Source organism: Pangasianodon hypophthalmus, chromosome 1, assembly GCF_027358585.1.
Source record: "Pangasianodon hypophthalmus isolate fPanHyp1 chromosome 1, fPanHyp1.pri, whole genome shotgun sequence".
NCBI classification, from domain to species: domain Eukaryota; kingdom Metazoa; phylum Chordata; class Actinopteri; order Siluriformes; family Pangasiidae; genus Pangasianodon; species Pangasianodon hypophthalmus.
In genome coordinates, this window is record NC_069710.1 from 26,151,078 (window position 1) to 26,170,774 (window position 19,697).

At 38.8% G+C, this 19,697-nt stretch overlaps 2 protein-coding genes across 2 annotated transcripts; one reads left to right on the forward strand and one right to left on the reverse strand.

Annotated features, from left to right (window-relative positions):
* Positions 1-1,516: 1,516 nt before the first annotated feature.
* Positions 1,517-6,186, reverse strand: rps27.2 (ribosomal protein S27, isoform 2). The gene is made up of 4 exons (XM_026944856.3): positions 6,056-6,186; positions 4,173-4,281; positions 3,906-4,016; positions 1,517-1,791 (listed from the first exon to the last, which is right to left on the reverse strand). Exons 1-4 carry the CDS (start codon positions 6,119-6,121, stop codon positions 1,763-1,765), a joined length of 315 nt encoding a protein of 104 aa, XP_026800657.1. The 5' UTR covers positions 6,122-6,186; the 3' UTR covers positions 1,517-1,762.
* Positions 6,187-9,447: 3,261 nt separating this feature from the next.
* rab13 (RAB13, member RAS oncogene family) lies at positions 9,448-19,317 on the forward strand. The gene is made up of 8 exons (XM_026944822.3): positions 9,448-10,019; positions 12,264-12,324; positions 14,149-14,209; positions 15,731-15,808; positions 16,046-16,135; positions 16,209-16,274; positions 16,531-16,581; positions 18,013-19,317. Exons 1-8 carry the CDS (start codon positions 9,896-9,898, stop codon positions 18,085-18,087), a joined length of 606 nt encoding a protein of 201 aa, XP_026800623.1. The 5' UTR covers positions 9,448-9,895; the 3' UTR covers positions 18,088-19,317.
* The last annotated feature ends 380 nt before the right edge of the window (positions 19,318-19,697 follow it).

A 19,697-nucleotide genomic window follows, 5' to 3' on the forward strand; every position in this document is an offset into this window, starting at 1 on the left:
GGTATGGCCTCTTTCGGCAGGGTCCAACATCCTGCTGCAAAAATTGTTCAGGAATGGTTTGAGGAACATGACAAAGGGTTGAAGGTGTTGACTTGGCCTCCAAATTCCCCAGATCTCAATCTAAATTTTAAAGGACTGTGTACGAAATTGTGTTTATTTAGAAGAAAGAACCACAAACTTGGAGGAAGTTGTCTTTTTACTTGACAGACTTTTTTGTTGATCGCCTTCAAGGCTATCAATGCAGCATAACAGATGCCAGTCCAGTGCACTCAGTACAGCAATCAGGCCCCCATGTGTTATGGCATATGGACTTGCCATAAGGCTCAAGTTTCTCATACGAGTCCACGATTGGGGGCTTGCTTGCTGGAGTTCAACTCCTTCAGGATCAATCATTTTGATTATCATTCATCTACGCACCCTCTTTGAATGGCACACAGATGTAACCATTGATCGCCTTGAAGGTGACCACTACCTTCTATTTCTCCTTCAACAAAAGAAACAATAACTTCAACCAAATCCTCAACATCTCTCTGATTTTAACACACAAATGTTATATGTACTACTTTGTCACAGTGTTATGAATTTATTCTTGAAATATTACGACTTAGTTCTTGAAATCTTGTAGTTTCTTGTCTTTTTTAAACAGTGGCCCTAAAACATGATTGTGAATAATGTAAAAGTACTGGGTTTCACAAAATTTTCCGGATGCGATTCCCTAGCCTAATAACTAGAATGAGGATGTATTTTTGATAGAGACTACAAAGCACTTCTATCGCACAATCCCTCTCTGACCTTTAGTTTTTTTTCAAATATAATCTTTAAAATATTGTTTTACAGACTGTTTAAGTGATCTCTACTCCTACATTTTTATTTACAGAATATTCTACTGTATATCCTGATGCACAATTCTGCTCCATTTATCAGTCTGCCTTACAAGTCTCGCTATTCATGTACAATCACAATTTGACAAGGCGTCTTCCAAATACATTCCTCCATCAACTTGGAATGAACTCTAGTCTCCATCATTGAACAGTTGATAATTTCAATTTCAAGTTTTAAAAATAGACTAAATTAAAACCTTATCAACCAGATAAGGTTCCCTTTTGAATCTGGTTCCTCTTAAAGTCTCTTCCTCATATCGTCTCAGGGAGTTTTTCCTTGCCATCGTCACCTCTGGCTTGCTCATTAGGAATAAATTTATAAATTTAAAATTTATATCCAGAATTTATATAGTTCTGTAAAGCTGCTTTGTGACAATGTCCAGTGTTAAAAGTGGTATACAAATAAACTGAATTGAACTGAGGACATCAAAGACTACAAAACCATGGCAAAAACATTTGCAAAAACATTTAAAATGTTTTCACAACCCTGGTCCTAAGGCAGCCCTGTATTTCACATTAATGTTTTCTTGCTGTAAAAACATTAAATTAGGTATGGAAAAATTTTGATTGGTCTAGTCATCCTGAGCTATCTAGATTATCCCTGGTTGTATATTTAGATAACAAAAGAAGCAACATAATGAAAAAAACTTTATTTAAAGGATTTAAACTGAGAAACAGGTTTGGCAGTCATGAGTTACAATGAGGCCTTAATCCAACACACTACAGCCAGATTTTAGCTCCATGCTGAGGCCTTTTTCCCCCCTACATGACCTTTAACTTGACTTGGGGTGTGGGTTCATCCTGGGTACTGTAAAGCCTTTGGCCAATCCCATTTCTCTGCTTTCGTCTCCCATATCCTTTGCAAGCAGGTCAGTGAGAGACTAATGCTGCTTTCTCCTGAAAGAGCATCCTGCAGACAGAGACATGTTTATTAAGATCCATATTCAAATCCATATTCATTTACAAACAAGGGGAAGCTGAAAATCAGAGTTAGCATTAAACATAAAGCATCATGCAACAAGCAAATCACTGTTTTTACCAGGGGAACTAGGTGGGTGTCTCAAATATGCATATTTACAGATTCTTGATGAGGATTCAGGATTTCTTGAGGGTAAAATTGTAGCAATGAAATTATTAAGGATTTCAGCATAGGATTCAACAGTTCAAGTATTTTACTCACATTTACACCTAGGAATAGAAAAAGCACTTGCACCCATGTTTCATGTAATAAAGTTCAGTATTTATTTACGTCTTCATTAAATAGAAAGGGTCTATTGTGAAAGATCAGGGCATGTTTTTCATGTAAGTTTATGAGAAATGGCCACAAGGCAGGCAAAAGACCTTTTCACACGATCACGACAGAGGTCCTCCACGAACAATTAAGTTGCAGTTTGGGGGAGCAAGTGAGGCATATTAAAGATAACATGGAGTGACAATGGAAAAAAAAAATTAGTGGGTAGATTTAAGGAAATTTACAACATGAATAGAAAAGTATTTAATATTCTAATATTCCAAGGTAACCATATAACACAACAACATGGCTACTTTGGGACATTTACCATTACACAATGTGGCATCGCACATTAACTGTGGCTACAGAGAGTCAAGTCACATAAGCAGCTCTCTTCTCTTGATATTCTGCTTCCAAAGCTACAGCAAAGGCAAACCAACTTCCTCGTCACCAGCATTAAACCAATCTTGATACCACAGTGCTGCTGAAAGCTTGATTCTGATTAGACAAGGGTTGTTGATTTTCCTGTAACTTTGATAGTAGGGACTGCTGTGAGGTTTATATTAATGAGTTTAAGACATTACTGTTTCTCTAGTTACACAGGGACTTGTATGGCAGACGCTCCACAAACAGATTACAAAACATGTAGCTGTTGATGTGGTGAAGTTTTCTTTGAGATGTTTAATTAGAATATTTGTAAGGAGTCTCCACTGTCAGAGCTTTGTAACAACAGTCAGCCGTTCAGCTGTACTTTTTCTGATACCAAGAGCTTTGCAGTTTGTTGGTAACATGACAAACTGTATTTTTTGTCTCATTAACTTCAAGAGGAAAAAAAAAAAATTCTGAGGTGAGGGAATGACTGCTTAAAACTGCTTCAACGTAAGTAATAACAGTAACTAAATTGTTTAGTTACAACATTAAATGTAACTAAAACCTGATTTTAAAAAAAAAGAAAAGCAAAGAAAAGGAGTATGACATCAATATTAAATTTTAAAAAAATGTAATAATTGGCAAATTGCTGTGGTATAAGAGGAATAAAACACTTAAGGATGTGGGAAACTTTAATAACCTTTTGTTAATAAATTTAATATCTGGCAAGTTCTTATTCTGTTAAGAAAACGCCCAGTGAGAAAGCACTAACTTTAAACAGCACTACACCATACATGTAGGCTAGAGAATGTCACAGCAGCACAAATTCTCAAACTGTACTAGCACAAGAAATGGAAAAAGATGGGAGTAAACAAAACAGCAACTGCCATGAGGACCACTTTGCACCTTCCACAGCCTGGCAATCTAACCTTCCAGACAAGATTGAAGCATTACGAGTTCCACAGCTGGAATTCAGTCAAAGATTGTAAACAGGGGTAAATGGAGCTCGATTTTTTTTTTGATGCTACAACGCACTCACTACATACACAGTGCATCTGGTGCCAACATCACAAATTCTTTTGCCTTTTGTCATGAACTCTGAACGTGAAGCTCTCCAGGCATCTGTCTATGACAAGGCTTGCAAACAAACCTGTCAAACATATTTAGTAGACTATTTGCTAGCTAGGTAAACTAAAATAAGCAAAGTGACAAATGACAAAAGAACTCAGCCAAGAAAAACCATCGCCACACAGTCACCAATATACTTTTATCACGGAACTGTTTGTGAAGATACCCATCACCAACAGGGGCTAAAAAGTGCTATGAGCAGAGCTGCAGTCAGGACACTGCAGTGTCGCCAGGTCCGCATTTTGATGCAGCTGTTATGTTTCAGCATGCGATATACATATGTTGAAGTGCTGTACCTTCTGTAAGGCGTGCTTTTCCTCCAGTGGGCTGGCACAGCACTGTGGAGCATCCTACGCACAACACCACTGTCTGAGCATGGCTGAACACTGTGGTGATCTTATAGCAACCTGCAGGCACAGAGGACAAAGGAGATTTAACACAGAATACGAGCCAAATAAACTGGCACGTATTCATCCCGGGTGGGCCACGCATGGGTGAACTTCAAAAGGGTCTTTTCCACATGCTGCTTCAAAATAATTGCGTGTTCAGCTGGTTAATGTTACCTGGACATTTGACGTCCATGAAGTAAGAGTTTGGGCTCTGGACAAGCCGCTTCTTCTTGTGTCGCCTCCTCTCCTCCTCTGCAGTCGGGTGCAGCAAGTCTTTCGCCAACTATGAAATAAAAATAACAGAAGACATTAATTAATCACAGCTGCGCAGCTTTACCAGATCCATCCAATTCTTTTCTTAATATTGCTTACGCTATTTATGCTCTGCCAACCCAAGTTGCATTCTTTGAATAGGTCAATAAATAAAAAGAGTGTGCAACCGTGCTGTTGCGGTTATACTGTGCAAGTATAACCTGTGTGTGGGGAAAGCCGTGCAAGGCAGTTTCCTAAAACCACTTATCTTCTCAGGAGTAGGAATGTAAGCAAATACAAATACATTACTCAGACTGAACAAATAAACTTGTTCTAAACAGACAAATACAGAGCGCAATATATATTTTTCCCCACAGGACATCTGTCTGAGACTAGAGTCACGGAACAAAATGCAAAAAAAAACCCACCACACCACACCCCTCAAGCTGGCACAAGGCCTTTCATGTGGGCATAAGCGGTCAGATACGAAGCTCACAGGACAAAGACCATGGTATTTTACACAAGCATGGGGACTGTACAATGCATTTACAGCACTTTTTTCTCATCCAGACTGTAGTGGTTTAAAGCAGGCTACTAGTTTGCTTATAGCTTTTTGGAAAAGAACCAACTAAATTGGTCTCTGTTTGAGACCTCTTATAAACTGGAAGGATGAGGAACTGTCAGAATTCTGCATTTATATATTTTTTGTTATGATATACATTATTATTAGTGTATCATTCTGATGTAGCTATATTATTTTCTGTATGGTAATTTAGCATTTTCTGTAACTTTATGAAAATTTAACACTGTTTAGGTGGAGACTTGAAATAAGCCCTCACGGGTATTTGCTTCTCCCTGCACTATATATCTGCATTCTTACAACTTTCCTTTTAGTGTATTTTTAATCAAAGCAAAATAATAAAAAATAAACCAAAATTCACAGATAGTACTGGCAATTTCCAGCTGTTTCAGAGAATAGTTGTAGGGTTAATTAAATTATCCAAAAAAAAAAAAGCCAAAGCTGAAGGTGGGGATGACTCCATAAGCAATGAGGAATGAAATTTGTGCAGGAAGCAGATGGATGTGGTGGGCTGTGTGATTGACCTGTCAGGGAGCACCTTTTCCCTGGGAAGAACTCACTAGGAACTCTGTGCTACAATGATCTGAGGGAACTCGGGGCCCAGATTCAGGTGATCAGGTCTAATCTCAGCTAACCTGCTAATTAATAGCTATACTGCGATTAGTTCAACAGTTATAACGCTAGCTATCTGAAATTTCATGAATAAAGGCACACACAAGGCACCTTTTTCGTGTTTCCTTGTTGCGTTAACTCAATTAGGAAACAGATAAGATAACGGTAGTGGCTGACTCGTTACTCCTGCTGACTTGGCGTTATGATAGCAGCTAATCAGCTGTGGCCTCCACACTACTCTTCCTCCCGCTAACACAAAGCGATGCACGGTTTAAGCGACTCAACGCATCTTCTGTGGACGGTCTGAATACTACAGCGAATATTTTAACAGCAATTAAATAACTAATATATCGTTAGCACAGGCGCACGCGCACGCACAAAACCGTGTGAATTTCTCTGCCATGCGTTTAGCGCTCATGAACGCAGCCATGTTGTCGCTCGTCAACTTCCGAGACTGTTAACTTCAAATTAAACCTAAATTCCTCCATCACAGCTAAGGCAGAGTTCATGTCGGAGATAAAACTGCACTACATTCACCCATCCGACTGAATAAACCTAACCGTAAAGATTTTTTAAACTTTAAATTGATGCCATGGCTTAATTTCGTACTTACAGGCATGTTGTTGGCGTATGAGGCCGCGGTGAAAAAGGGGGGGCCAGGCGGAAACACGTGACTCATATCGACGGGGCTTTTGTGCAGGGGCAGGAAGTGCTCCTGCGGCCATTTTCATATTAAAAGTCCCTAAACGTGTAATAAAGCGCAAACACCATTACAGCAGCACCGGTGTAAAGACTTAGGGGTAAATAAAAAGAGGAGGGAAGATTTTCGTTTCCTTTCATTATTTTTTTAAATAACTAGAAACTCGCTTTAGCAGGACAGATTAATTTAAAGTGCAACTTTAAATCGCCGGAAATTTCAATGAAGTATTGTGCATGAATTTCGCATGTCTGCATTTAGCTCTCTGAATGTAGTGTATTAAAGCTCAAATGAAATTATTACAGTATGGGTATACAGATTTATATTGGTAAATAAAAAGGAGGTCGAATATAAATCTTCATTTTTCTGGGTAGATTTACTTTTTAGGAAACTAAACACATTTTAGCAGGAATGACTGTTTAGTGAAGTACACTCAGTGCTTATCCAGTCCAATGACTTTATACAACAGTGGGCGTCGCAACCATAGACATGTAACAAAGTGACGTCTAAATGTCTGTGCTGCCCTCTGGTGGCTGGCTGCAGTACAAACCCCGCCCATTCCCATAATAGGCAAAGGGGAAAGCTTTTATTTTAAGTTACCGCTACACAAATTATTTGAGGGTATATTGTTGTCATTTTTACAAGTTAATCTCACCCCCATTTGATATCTCTCCCAATATTTTTCCTTATGATAAATTTGATGTGATGATACACACAAAACTAATTGACAGTTTTGGACATGACAGTCCAGCCTCATGAACACACTGCACTTTCCAGCATGCACCTGAAGATCCAAGCTAGCTCCATCCATCCATCCATTTTCTGTACCGCTTATCTTAGACAGGGTCGCGGGTGAGCCTGGAGCCTATCCCAGGGAACTTGGGTCACAAGGCAGGAGACACCCTGGATGGGGTGCCAGGGCACAATCGCACACATATTCACACACCCCGGACAATTTGGAAATGCCAGTCAGCCTACAACGAATGTCTCTGGACTGAGGAGGAAACCGGAGTACCCGGCGGAAGCATGAGGAGAACATGCAAACACCACACACACAGGGAGGAGGCAGGATTCGAACCGCCAATCCCGGAGGTGCGAGGCAAACATGCTAACCACTAAGCCCCTCCAAACTAGCTCATTGTACTGATATTATAACTAGCAAAGCAACATGAGGAAAAGAAGTGATGACATAAACCAAGACTAACACTTCCTAAATATAATAAGCTACAACTGACTGTATGACCTTATTGAACATTTGAAATATCTTGGTAAGGTTTGCAGGTCGCTCCTTCTTTTTAAAACAAACTGCACTGCCAGAATGAGTGGAGAAGAAAATAGAGCACATGTCCATTCAGATGTGTAACTTCCTGCAGGTGTCAGAGCCAGATGATTATCATGGAGAGCAGTGATTTTTTCCTCAAAAGTAGGTTGTGTTGAGTGTAAAGGATATATCTCCTTTCTTCTAAAGTAAGTAAGGCTTGCTGGGAAAATGTTTAGTGATACAGACAGTTACTACAGTGACAAACAGCCTATCACAGAGCGTGAACATGTCTTTGATTTTTAAAACATATTTTACAGTTAGTTCTAGTACTTTGTGAACTAATTTTTTGGAGTAAAATGCAAAATAACACGTATGGGGTCAAAGCAAACTACACTGATGTTCATTAAAACGTGTGTCTGAAGCACCTGGAACTTCTTATTAAAGCATCAAATTTTGCCCTACCACTTTTGGAGTAGTGATGCCACCCCTGGCTACTATACTTTACTCAAGGTTTACTTTACTTTGATTAAAATGATAGATAAAGTCAGCTAGCTAGCAACTAGTAGCTCAGTCAGTCATGATTCAAAGCTCTAAAATCTTTTCCTGACAACGCTAAAATCAATATACCTGTGAAAATTATACAACTAGAGTTTGTCATTTTACATATTAATTAATGATGCTGTACTTGCCACTTTGAGTTAGCTAATGCACCATCACGCATTATATAGTGCAAGCTCACATAGTGTTCATCACTAATATGGGCAAATGAGAGGTGGACCTGTTGGGTGCGTCTTAATCAGCTCCCTAGCTTCCTAGGTCATGAATCAGTATATCATGTACATGAGTTCGGTTACTGGTAAGGACCCTGGCTCACTACATATTGGGACAGTGATGACTCAATTTCCTGTGACATGACTACGTACTCACACTGTGAAACGTCACCACTGGCATTTATCAACAATAGGCAGGACCGATATCTTTGTCATATATTTGTTAGCTTAATCACATGGTTTCTGTCATGGTACTTCAAGCAGGATCGTAAGCTAGCTATTGGATTTTTTAAAATCATTAAATCATTTAAAAGTCGTTAGACTCAAACAAACCATATACAGGACGTCAAATAAAGTTAAAAAATCAATAAAGTAAGTAATCATCTGACAACAATAACAAGCTATTTACATTTGTAGATGAAGTTGGCTGAGAGTTCGTCTGCCATTTGTCTTTTGCTGAGAGCCTTCAGTAAGGGAACATAGTGAGCAGCGATGCTCCCTGGTTTTTGTGGTGCATTGTGGGAATTTTTAGGGAGCGATCCTTCCAGTGCCTTGGAAGGATTTTGCGATTGAGAAAGTATTTAAAATGGCCGACTCCCTGATCAGTGGCCTCACTACTGAACTAAGGAACTGTTTGAGACGCACCCATTGTCTCTACTGCACAAATAGACTTCAAAAACGCACAATAGGGAGTTTATGGTGCCATACTGTCCACTTCATATATATACATATATATATATATATATATATATATATATATATATATATATATATATATATATTTTTTTTTTTTTCCTTTCATATCCCAGCTTGCTAGGAAGCTGGGGTCAGATTGCAGGATCACCCATGATACAGCACCCCTGGAGCAGATGTGGTTCAGGGCCTTGCTCAAGAGCCCAACAGCAACAGCCTGACAGTGCGCTCTCTCTCTCTCTCTCTCTCTCACACACACTCTCTCTCACACACTCACTATACATACATTCTATATATATATATAGAGAGAGAGAGAGAGAGAGAGAGAGAGTCATAGAACCAGACCTATAAATTTGTTCACCTTGACTTAAAGATGGCCGCAGTTTAGTTAGGTGACCATCATATTCATCCTCTTTATAAGCTGTTTAATGATTAGCGCTCATTTTAAATTTGGCAGCTAAAACATGTCTAGCGTTACGACATACTGCTCTTCCCTGCCAGAGCTCCAGCCAGGCCGCGTGTTTTGTACTGCGCATGCGTAATACGGACTCGCGGTTACTATGGGAGGAAATGGCGGCCCCTGGTGTTACATTCTTTCACAGTCGACTCTGTGCTCTTTCACTCCCTCTAATGGAGCTCGTGCCTCTCCCTCTCTACGTAAGCCTCCGGGAACTCGGTAAAGGAAAAGTTTGGGGAGAAAAACGCTGGTGTTGTACGTGTATGGATGGATATGGCCTCGAGTTGAAGAAGAAAAAGTGGCGAAATGCCGAGGAATCCTGACGAAAACTAAACCACAAGTGGAGCAGGCAGCGAGTGTGTAATTTTCTGTTTCGTTTAATGCGAAGTTTTAGCTGGAGGAACAGGAGCAAGGAAGAGAAACGGAATTTACCGGTGACATTTTTTCTCTACAAGCAAAGGACATAACATTAAATGGACGTTAAGCTGATCTCAGGTTAAGCGCGTGCGTGTTGAGTGAGAAAAGAGACGAGCCGAAAAAAGTTTAAACTCCACAAATAATCTGGACAAAGAACTATGGCAAAGAAATACGACTTCCTCTTTAAATTGCTGCTTATTGGTGATAGCGGGGTGGGAAAAACATGTCTGATCATCCGCTTTGCAGAGGATAACTTTAATTCAACATACATATCAACTATCGGTAAGTAGAGAAAGTGAAGATGTGGCCGTATTCAGGCTAGAGATCGGTGATGTTAGTGAGGTTAAACGCAGTGTGGTAAAACGAGTCTTTTCGGGCTGTTCACTATCCGGTTTAATGGTCGTGTCAGCACTAGTCCTGTCACCTCATTATATCATTCCTTATTGTCAGAGCTGCGAGGCGGAGCGCGCGCCTGCTGTTTGGCTTCTTCTCTCCATAGCACACATCTCATTCTCCTCTGCTTCACTTTTCTTTCACTTTACTTTGTGTTTACAAAATAGAGAACGCATTCCTTACAAAACTAACTCCTGCTCCTTGAGCTCTTCGTAGTTTCTCTCTCTCACGCGCACACGCAGACAAGGACAGATGGATGGATTTATTTTATTGCCATTTGGTATCATGTACAATATAGTACAAAGTGCTATTTTTTTTAGTTTTTAGTTGAACATACAGTAAGCAGTGTTTTGGTGTCCATTTTCTTCCTCTCTCTCAAATGCTATATAAGTCTTTATTTTCTTTTCCCAACAAAGCTGACATTGCTGTCAGTACAACTCATCAGCCTATTCACTTCATCTCTTTGCAGCTAGTAGGAAAAATATTTAGGACAAACATAGTTAACAGAGGTATTAGAACAAAAGATGACATGAAAACTAAAGAGCATCCTTCCATTATACAGCCCCCCCCCCCACACACACACACACAGTTGTTTTTGCTATACAGAGAAGAGATTTGGTTTTGAGATCAGAAGATGAATATTCATCTTGTCAGCCATTTTGTTGTTAAAAAGGATAAACCATCATGAAGACCACAGAGCTGTCTATAGGAGAAAAGCAACCCATTTTGATGTTGAGAAAACAGTTTTGATATTGGCAAATCAATCAGAGCCATTGCACAAGCATTGGACATAGCCAATACAACAATTTGGAATGTCCTGAAAAAGAAAATACACCAGTGGTTTCTAACAACCCAACACTGAACAGGTCAGCCAAGGAAAACAGCGGCAGTTGATGACGAACATTGTAAGAGCTGTGAAGAAAAACTTAAAAACAACAGTCAGTTACCACCAACAACCTCCAGAGGGCAGGGGTGAAGGTGTCACAATTGAGGAAGACTTTGGGAGCAGAAATATAGAGGCCATACCACAAGCTGCAAACCACTCATCAGCAGTAAGAATCAGAAGGCCAGATTGGAATTCACAAAGAAATAAAGAGATGAGCCACAAAAGTTCTGGAGCCAAGATTAACCTCTACGAAAGTGATGGAAATGCCAAAGTCTGGAGAAAGAAAGGATCTGCACATCGTCATCTCATCGGTCAAGCGCGGTAGAGGTAGCGTCATGGCTTGGGCTTGCGTGGCTGCTTCTCAAACAGGCTCACTAATCTTTATTGATGATGTAACTCATGATGGTAGCAGCAGAATGAATTCAGAAATAAGTCTACAGGAGCATTTTGTCTGCCAGTTTACAGAGAAATGAATCCAATCTAATTGGGAGGAACTTCATCATGCAAGACAATGACCCAGAACACACTGCCAACACAGCACAGGACTTCATCGGGGGGAAAAGTAGACGGTTTTAGACTGGCTAAGTCAATAACCAGACCTTAACTGCTTGAGCTGTTGAGCTGCATTTCACCACCTGAAGAGGAGACTGAAGGGAGAAACCCCCAAAACAAACAACAACTGAAAGAAGCTGAAGTATTCAAGTCTAGAAAAGAAGAATGCAACAGTTTGGTGGTGTCAGTGGGTCACTGGCTTGATGCGATTATACCAAGCAAGGGACATGAAACCAAATATTAAGTGTTATTTACCTTAATTTACTTTAAGTCTATCTGTTCCTATACTTTTGCTCACCTAAAAATGTCAGTGTTTAATGTTAAGTCAAGATTCTGGGTGTGTTTCTTATTCTGCTGTTTTCTCACCATATTTATTCAAATGTCAAAAAGACCCTTTCCTTTCCTCCCATTTCCTTTTGGTTCCTCTCCTCTTTTGAGTTTTTGCCTCCTATCCCACAGGAAGTTTCTTGGAAAACCGCCATGACACAAATGAACAAATTACACGAGTGTAGTTATCAGAACATCAAAAAAGTTCTCTGGGTAAAGATCTTATCTGCTGCTCAGCTTCACTTCCTTTTGACTGTTGAAATGCCTGTCTTTGCCTGTGTTTGGGATTTAATTCACAGCACATCCTTCCTTTCCGTTAACCCTTCCTGTCTGTCTCTCTCTGACTTGCTCACTCCCTCTCCTAACAGGTATTGACTTTAAAGTGAAGACCATTGAAGTCGAAGGGAAGAAAGTCAAGTTGCAAGTCTGGTAAGATGGACCTTCCTTGGTTTATTCTTCAAATCAACACTGAGAGCAATGTTTCTAAGCAGTTTTGTGAAGTGAAGAAAACATGGAAAGTCACAAATACCATCTGAAAATAACACTGAGACCTTTTTTTCAGAAAGCAGCATGCATTTGGAGTTAGGGTGGTTTGAAGTCCTGGCTTCAATTCAGCCGTAAAGTTTGACAGACAAATAAACCTTTCTGAGAAAAAAAGCTTTTTCCAGCTCAATAATATTGCCAAGTTACAATCTTTTTCTTAGATAGAGATCCGGAAATAGTTCTACATACTTTCATCACTTCACATCTTGAATATTGCAATTGTTTAAATGTTGGTGTCTGTCAGTCATCCCTGGCTCACCTGCAGCTAGTTCAACATGCAGCTGCTAAGCTCCTGCCTGACATTAAGCAGGCAGCATTTCTACCTATACTGGCCCCTCTTCAATGGTTTCATGTTGATTACAATATTTACTTTAAGATTTAGTCCTTTAAACAGTTCATCCTAAACCATTTCACAGTCTATTTTTAAAATAAGAGTGATCATGCTTTCCCATCATCATTGCTCGAAGCTGTCGAATAGTTTACAATAGGTCTTTCTACACATCAACATGTCTAAAGATCCATTCTTTTTTCTTTGGCATATAAATCTGCATAAGCTGCATTGCCATTTACTGTGCATCGTGTTTTTTTGCACATTTATTTAGTGTTGGGTAGTTCACATACTTTTGTGGTCTTTTGTTATTTACAGGAGAATACTGGCTAATAGGATCTCTTGAGCTTTATTTTTGTCTTATTGTTATTTTTTATATGGCTTCATAATTAAGCTTAGTTTACCAATCTGCTTAGAATTAATTAGCAGTTAAAAAGATAATGTGGTAAGCATTTTGATGGGTACAGTACTGTGCAAAAGTCTTAGGCACATGCAAAGAAATGCTGTACAGCAAAGATGCCTTCAAAAATAATGAAATTAAATGTTTCTGCATAAAAAAAAAATACTATAAAGAGCAGTAAACAGTAATAAATGAAACAAAGTCAATATTTGGATGACCCTTTGCTTTAAAAAATATAGTAGTCTCAGGTACAAATTAGCTGGTAAGTTTTAACATCTTGCAGAAGCAGCCACAGTTCTTCTGCAGACTTTGACTGTTGCACTTGCTTCTTATTTTTGCAGCGAAACCCAGCAGCCTTCATTATGTTTTTTTTTGTCTGAAAAGTGTCTCTTATGTAATATGCTGCTTTCTTTACTGAATTACAAACATTTTTCTGTAACATTTAATTTTATGCTGGAAAACTAATGTTTGGGAATCTAAAATGTTTGTACTGACTTGCTAATTTAGAAGTCATAAAATAAAAATCTAAAACAGTTTGTGCTAAAAAAAAAATACAGTGACTTTTACACAGTACTGTAGGCATTTTCAGGGTCCCCACTTTGATCCTGACCCTAACCAGGATACAGCAGTTACTGAAGATAAATGAATAAATAAATGTTTGGGTAAAATGTGTTTTAATGTGTCTCAGGATAGTAGAGATTTGGTGCTAAGATTTCCTCGTGCACATTATTGTGTCTGCTGAGAAATTTACTGCACATTGGACTGTGATTCAGATGTGATCACTGTGTTGAGGTGGAAAGGCAGATACACTCTGACAATGAGGACTATAAAGTCAGCTGTAACTTCACCTGATAATACAGAGTCCAGCTGTCATACCTGAGCACTGAAGGATTTTACATGTGTCCATAAGATTCAGTGCTTTGCTGATAGTCTCTGATTATGTATTTCATGTGTTGATGTTTATGATTGTGCTGTTTCCCAGGGACACAGCAGGGCAGGAGAGATTTAAGACCATCACTACAGCTTATTACAGAGGAGCTATGGTAACACACATGCATTATACAGATACACATGTACTGTACAATGAAATTCTTCTCTTCACATAGCTTAGAAGAGCTAGAGTCAGAATGCAAGGTCAAAAAGCAAAGAGGACCACTACTGGCAGCTTGAGCTGTCAGTCAGTAGTCCAGAGCCTTAAGTTCTGAGCCAAAAATAGTCAAAAAAAAAAAAAAAAAAAATCGCCCTATCATATGGAGATTACGATTTCGAATACTTTGAATCCGGAAAATGCCACAGCCATCCATGACCGGGAGTCCAAGATAGCAAAATTGGCCATGCTCTCAGGGAGGGAGTGGTGGCATACTCTCTCTCTCTCTCTCTCTCTCTCTCTCTCTCTCTCTGTCTCTCTCTCTCTCTCCCCCCTATCAATCACAGCGACACTAGCCAATCACAGGCATCTGCGAGCTCATGCATGCAGAAGAGGGTGGATAGCACTTTGTTCTGTGTGTGTGTGTTATGCCGCCACCTGACAATGCATGAGCAGCAGTTTGAATAGGTGCAAGCAGCTGGCAGGCTTCATGTGCCTCAGAGCAAGCACATGATAGCCTTCTCCCTCCTTGGTTGGTAGCTGTCGTGTGATTGAGGAGACCTTACCGGAGGGGGGGGGAATTTCCCATGACTAAAATTAGGGAGAAAATCGGGAACCCAGATCACCCCAAACCAAAAAATAAAATAAACTAAAATAAAAATGTTATGAGTGATCATTCTTTATGTGTCACCTCCTTTCCAAAAATACAATGGGCCCATTTCTATGATGATTCACAGTGTTCTTGCGTTGTCAGTCACATGCTCATGCATCATGGATATGGTGAAATCAGCAAAGAAATAAGCAAAAAATTGAGCAGACAAAGATGGTAAAAAGGCAAGGGAGGCATCTTTTCTGTTATACAGCTGCACTGTGGAGTAATTTGGGTAATTAGGAGAGCTAAGAAATTTTTGTTAGGTTGTTGTATTTATGTTTTGTTGTTTAAAGGGCATCATGTACCCAGTGTTCTGAGCAAAATGTTTGTTGTGAGGTTGAGCATATACTGTGAAGTCTAACACATAGGAAATGACGCCTCCAGTCCTTCCACAGCCCTTCTGTTTACTGTGTTTGGTATTCAGAGGAAGCCAGTAGGGCATTACAGACTAACGACAAAAAAAAAAAAACATCAATCACTAATGCAGCTCCCTATGTGCGTTTAAGTGTGTATGTGTGTGTGCACATGTGCGCATGTGTGCATGCCTGTGTGTGTACTACTCTGCCCCCGAATTGTAATCATGTCATTGATAAGACTTCATGATATAATGCATTGTTCTGCCTTAATAGTTTCATTGTTAAGCTATTGATAGATATTAACTTTTAGCCCTCCTATCTAATATCATGACCTAATGATCTCATATCATATCATTTACACTTTACACAAAAAATATGAACTATAAAATTTAATATTGACAACTTATTCTATGTAATTAATTCATGGAACATGCTTTCGTATTTCATTCTGTATTATTTTCTATGTCAGGGTATCATTCTTGTGTATGACATTACTGATGAGAAATCCTTTGAGAACATTCAAAACTGGATGAAGAGTATCAAAGAGGTAAGAGTGAAAGATTCTGCATTGCGTTTAGTGCACACAATAATGTGTTTTTTATGGAAATACTGCGAGCGCATGAGGTGGTGGGTTATAAATTGGCCTTTTGTCTTCTATTTACTTTTCTATTTCTACTTTTCTATTTACTGTTTCACTTTTCATGTGAACACACAGTAGCTAATTTTTTGAAGATCTGTGAAGCTAGGGAACTAAGCATACCTCACTGCCTCCTGCTTTTCCCAGAATGCCTCAGCAGGAGTGAGTAGAATGCTGCTGGGCAACAAGTGTGACATCGAAGCTAAGAGAAAGGTGTCTAAGGAGATGGGTGAGAAGGTATGTAGAGTGTGTGATGAGTATTTTCTTGTCTAACTTTAGACGCACATGTTAACTGTTGTTTGTATGAAAGCTCGCAAAGGACCATGGGATTCGGTTCTTTGAGACAAGTGCAAAGTCAAGCATCAATGTTGAGGAGGTAAGACAGTACATACTGTTTTTCAAACCGAGTTAGCACACAGCTGATGAATTTATACGTTATGTCGGAAAATAATATTGTCATTAATAGTATTTTATCTTTAAATAGCTTGAAACTAACACCTGTGATTTCATGACTTGATGTTGATTTATTAACCATAAATAAAACACAGTTAAAAACTGTATTATTCATCATAAGTGTGCAAGATCAAGTGTGCAAGATCATGCATTCTCATCCACAATTCTTCTCTCTGCAGTCCTTCAATGCTTTGGCTCGAGATATCTTGATGAAATCTAGCATGAAGCCGGTGAGTTTGCTATTTGATTCTAAAAACAATTAGTATGATTGTGTTTCAGCATGTGTATGCTTTTAACAACTCTAAGATTAGCCATTAGCTGAAGCAATTACAGCAGATCAATTCCATCTATTCAGGGCTCACTTGCTGGTGATGTTCAGCATAAAGTAAATGTATATGTAGATGAATTCCTGGTATTTTTAAGTTATTCTTAAGTCAATTTTAAGTCATTAAGAGTTAAGTCAACTCTATCCCCTTATCTTATTAATGTGATCAACACAGTTAGCGCTTTCTTGGTATATAAAATTAATTTGAGCAAATTTATATCTTTTGGGCTTCTTAAATGAATGCCCAAAGCCTCTCCATCATTTTCATTCAAGTGGACTCTTTTAGTCACCCCATAATCGTAAAATAAAATAAACACCCCACACCACACAATGATTTGATTCAGTACCAGCACTTCTATGTTTTGCCCTTTTGACAATTTTTAAGGGGTAACAGCAGTTTATAAGCTTCCAGTACTCAAATGGACCAATCAGCTAATTTAAAAAAAACGGTATTTTTGGACACATACCAAAATCACTTGGATGTAAAGTTCACAGTGTATAGAAAGTATGATTTTAATAAAAAGACAGCAGGAATGACTTTTGTAACACAGCTGTTGTGGTTTGAAATGATGTTCAAATGTAATTGATGAATGTGGTGCAATTCTTTTAAAAAAAAGTGCATTAAGTGTGATTTGGCTTGAATAAAGCCGGAGGACGAAACCACCTCAAAATACCACTAACAAACCACATGAAAGTGATCAGCTGCACTGATGGCACTGTAAATTACAAATTATATATATGTTAATATATCAGTTTTAGGCCACCACAAGCTGCCAGTACTGCTTCTTTGTGCCTTGCCATAGATTCTACATTTCTACTGTCAGAATGAACACCGTTCTTCCAACAGATGTTAACTCAATTGGTGTTTTGATGATGATGATGATGGAGAGCGCTGTCTAACACTTCGCTTCAAAGTCTAGGTGATCAGCTGGATTGAGATATTCTGACTGAAGGGCATAGCATAAAATCTACATCAGTTTCATCATCATCAAACCATTCAGTGAGAACCCTCATGCCCTGTGGATGAGGACCTTGTCTTCCTGGAAAAGACCAGTATCACCAGGATACAAATCCATCTTAAAATAGAATGAAACAAAGAATGAATATTTGCTCAGTCACTATTGTGCTGTATTATTTACTACAGTGAGATTCTGCCAACTGCCATATTGTATTGTACAGTTATCATTTATATCATTCCTCCCCTAATGTGGATTTGAATCCACACTTCATTCCTAACATTTTTTCCTTTCACTTGGAACACAACCTGCAGTATTTCAAAAGGGACACAACACAGAGCCAATTCAGGAAAATGTTTATTTATTTATTTTTTCCCCAGGGCTCTGCGGGCCGTGAAGTCAAACTCACCAGCACCACCCAAGAGAAAAAGTCATCCAAGTGTCTTCTGTTGTAAACACGTCATCATCAGACACTCCAGACCCAGCACACTCCTACAATACAGCAGTATTACACACAGAACATTGTGAAAATTTAGCAAAATGTATAAAATGAACAAAAATACAAAATGATAAACCATACATAAAAGATATTTGTTAGGTTTTTGTATAGATTTACTGTTTCCATTATCACAACAGGCCATTCTGTAGTTGGGTTTGAGTTATGTTATGTTTATACATTCTCAAATTTCAGATTTCAGCTGGAGTTCATGTTGAGGTATAAGTAAGAATGCTTAGTTATAATGCTGTTGGCAGTTATACTGTCTGTCCTCCCAGCTACGATCTTTGGTGCGTTCAATTTTAAAGGTGGTTGGCCATTTTACAAAGTGTTAAAATGCTTGTTTTTCAGCTGACAAATAAATGTTAAATTAGGCCAGTCCAAGAAGATGACTTGGAGGTGGTGAGGAAAGTATAGTGTTGAAAGCATGCACTTAGCCCAGAGTTTATTACTAATCCTGACTCTCTGACCTCCCTCCAGCAGCGCAAGGGGTGGAGGATATAACCTACAGTGGATTTTTTTGGGCTGGAAAGCATTTGCCCTTGGCATCAATAATAGTATGGTTAAAGTTTCTTGGCAGTTTGTACAGCCTGTTTCCCTTCAACATATTTTAAATATGTATTTTACTGCTTTTGTTATAGACAGCTTAATTTTCTTTTCTTTTCTTTTTTTTTTTTTTGCTGCCTTAATTGCATCACATCACTGTTGACAGGAATTAAGTGGAAACAGGAAGGGCAAGTTGACAAGGAAGCACTAGAAAAACAGTATTGAGATGAATACAGAAAGGACATAATGAACTACAGAGAGTGTTATGAGTAAGTGAGGTTGTACCAAAGTGTATGTGAGAGAAAGTGATGTTCAGAAAAGTGTTTTACTTTTTTTAAAGTGTTTTTTTTTTTTCATATAAAGAAGCGCAACACTGTGTAGTCTCATAGCATACCACCCCACCACCACCCCACCCCACTCTCTTCACACTCTTCAAAGCTGCTTTGAATAAACTGTAAAATATGCAAAGTCTGCAACTCTGAGGACATATCCTTCTACATTCCTAAAGTATCACACTTTTGCATGTGGCTCTCTCACCAAACTATATCATGAGTTAAACTGGTCCATTTTGTGTTCTGTGTGACTGTATGAATCACTGCATATAAAAACTGACAATAAAGTTATATTTCTGCTTGCTGTACAAGATTATCACATTATGTAATAATAATAATAATAATAATAATAATAATAATAATAATGGCTGGTATGGTTTGGGTCCACTTGTCCCCTTACAGGCAAGCATCATTGCAAATCTACATAGACACTACAAAGTTCTTCTGACTGATCACCTTTATCCTATGATGACTCATTTCAATCCTGATGATGTCCCCATTCACAGGGCACAAGAATCACTGAATAGTTTAATGAGTGTGAAAATGGTGTAAATCATATGTTATGGCCTTCTCAGTCACTAGATCTTAACCCAACTGAACACCTGAGAGAGTTTAGAGTGGCATTTTCGACAGGGCTCTCAACCATCATAACCACAACAAGAACTGAGGGAAAATCTTTTGGAAGAATGGT

Bases quoted from the DNA above. Each gene is read 5' to 3' on its own strand.
- rps27.2 (XM_026944856.3), bottom strand. From the start codon at position 6,121: ATGAGTCACGTGTTTCCGCCTGGCCCCCCCTTTTTCACCGCGGCCTCA. The intron at 4,282-6,055 runs GTAAGTACGAAA...TTTATTTCATAG, and splicing joins CATACGCCAACAACATGCCT to TTGGCGAAAGACTTGCTGCA. The intron at 1,792-3,905 runs GTACAGCACTTC...CTCTGTCTGCAG, and splicing joins AAAAGCACGCCTTACAGAAG to GATGCTCTTTCAGGAGAAAG.
- rab13 (XM_026944822.3), top strand. From the start codon at position 9,896: ATGGCAAAGAAATACGACTTCCTCTTTAAATTGCTGCTTATTGGTGAT. The intron at 14,210-15,730 runs GTAACACACATG...TTTCTATGTCAG, and splicing joins CTTATTACAGAGGAGCTATG to GGTATCATTCTTGTGTATGA. The intron at 16,136-16,208 runs GTATGTAGAGTG...TTTGTATGAAAG, and splicing joins CTAAGGAGATGGGTGAGAAG to CTCGCAAAGGACCATGGGAT.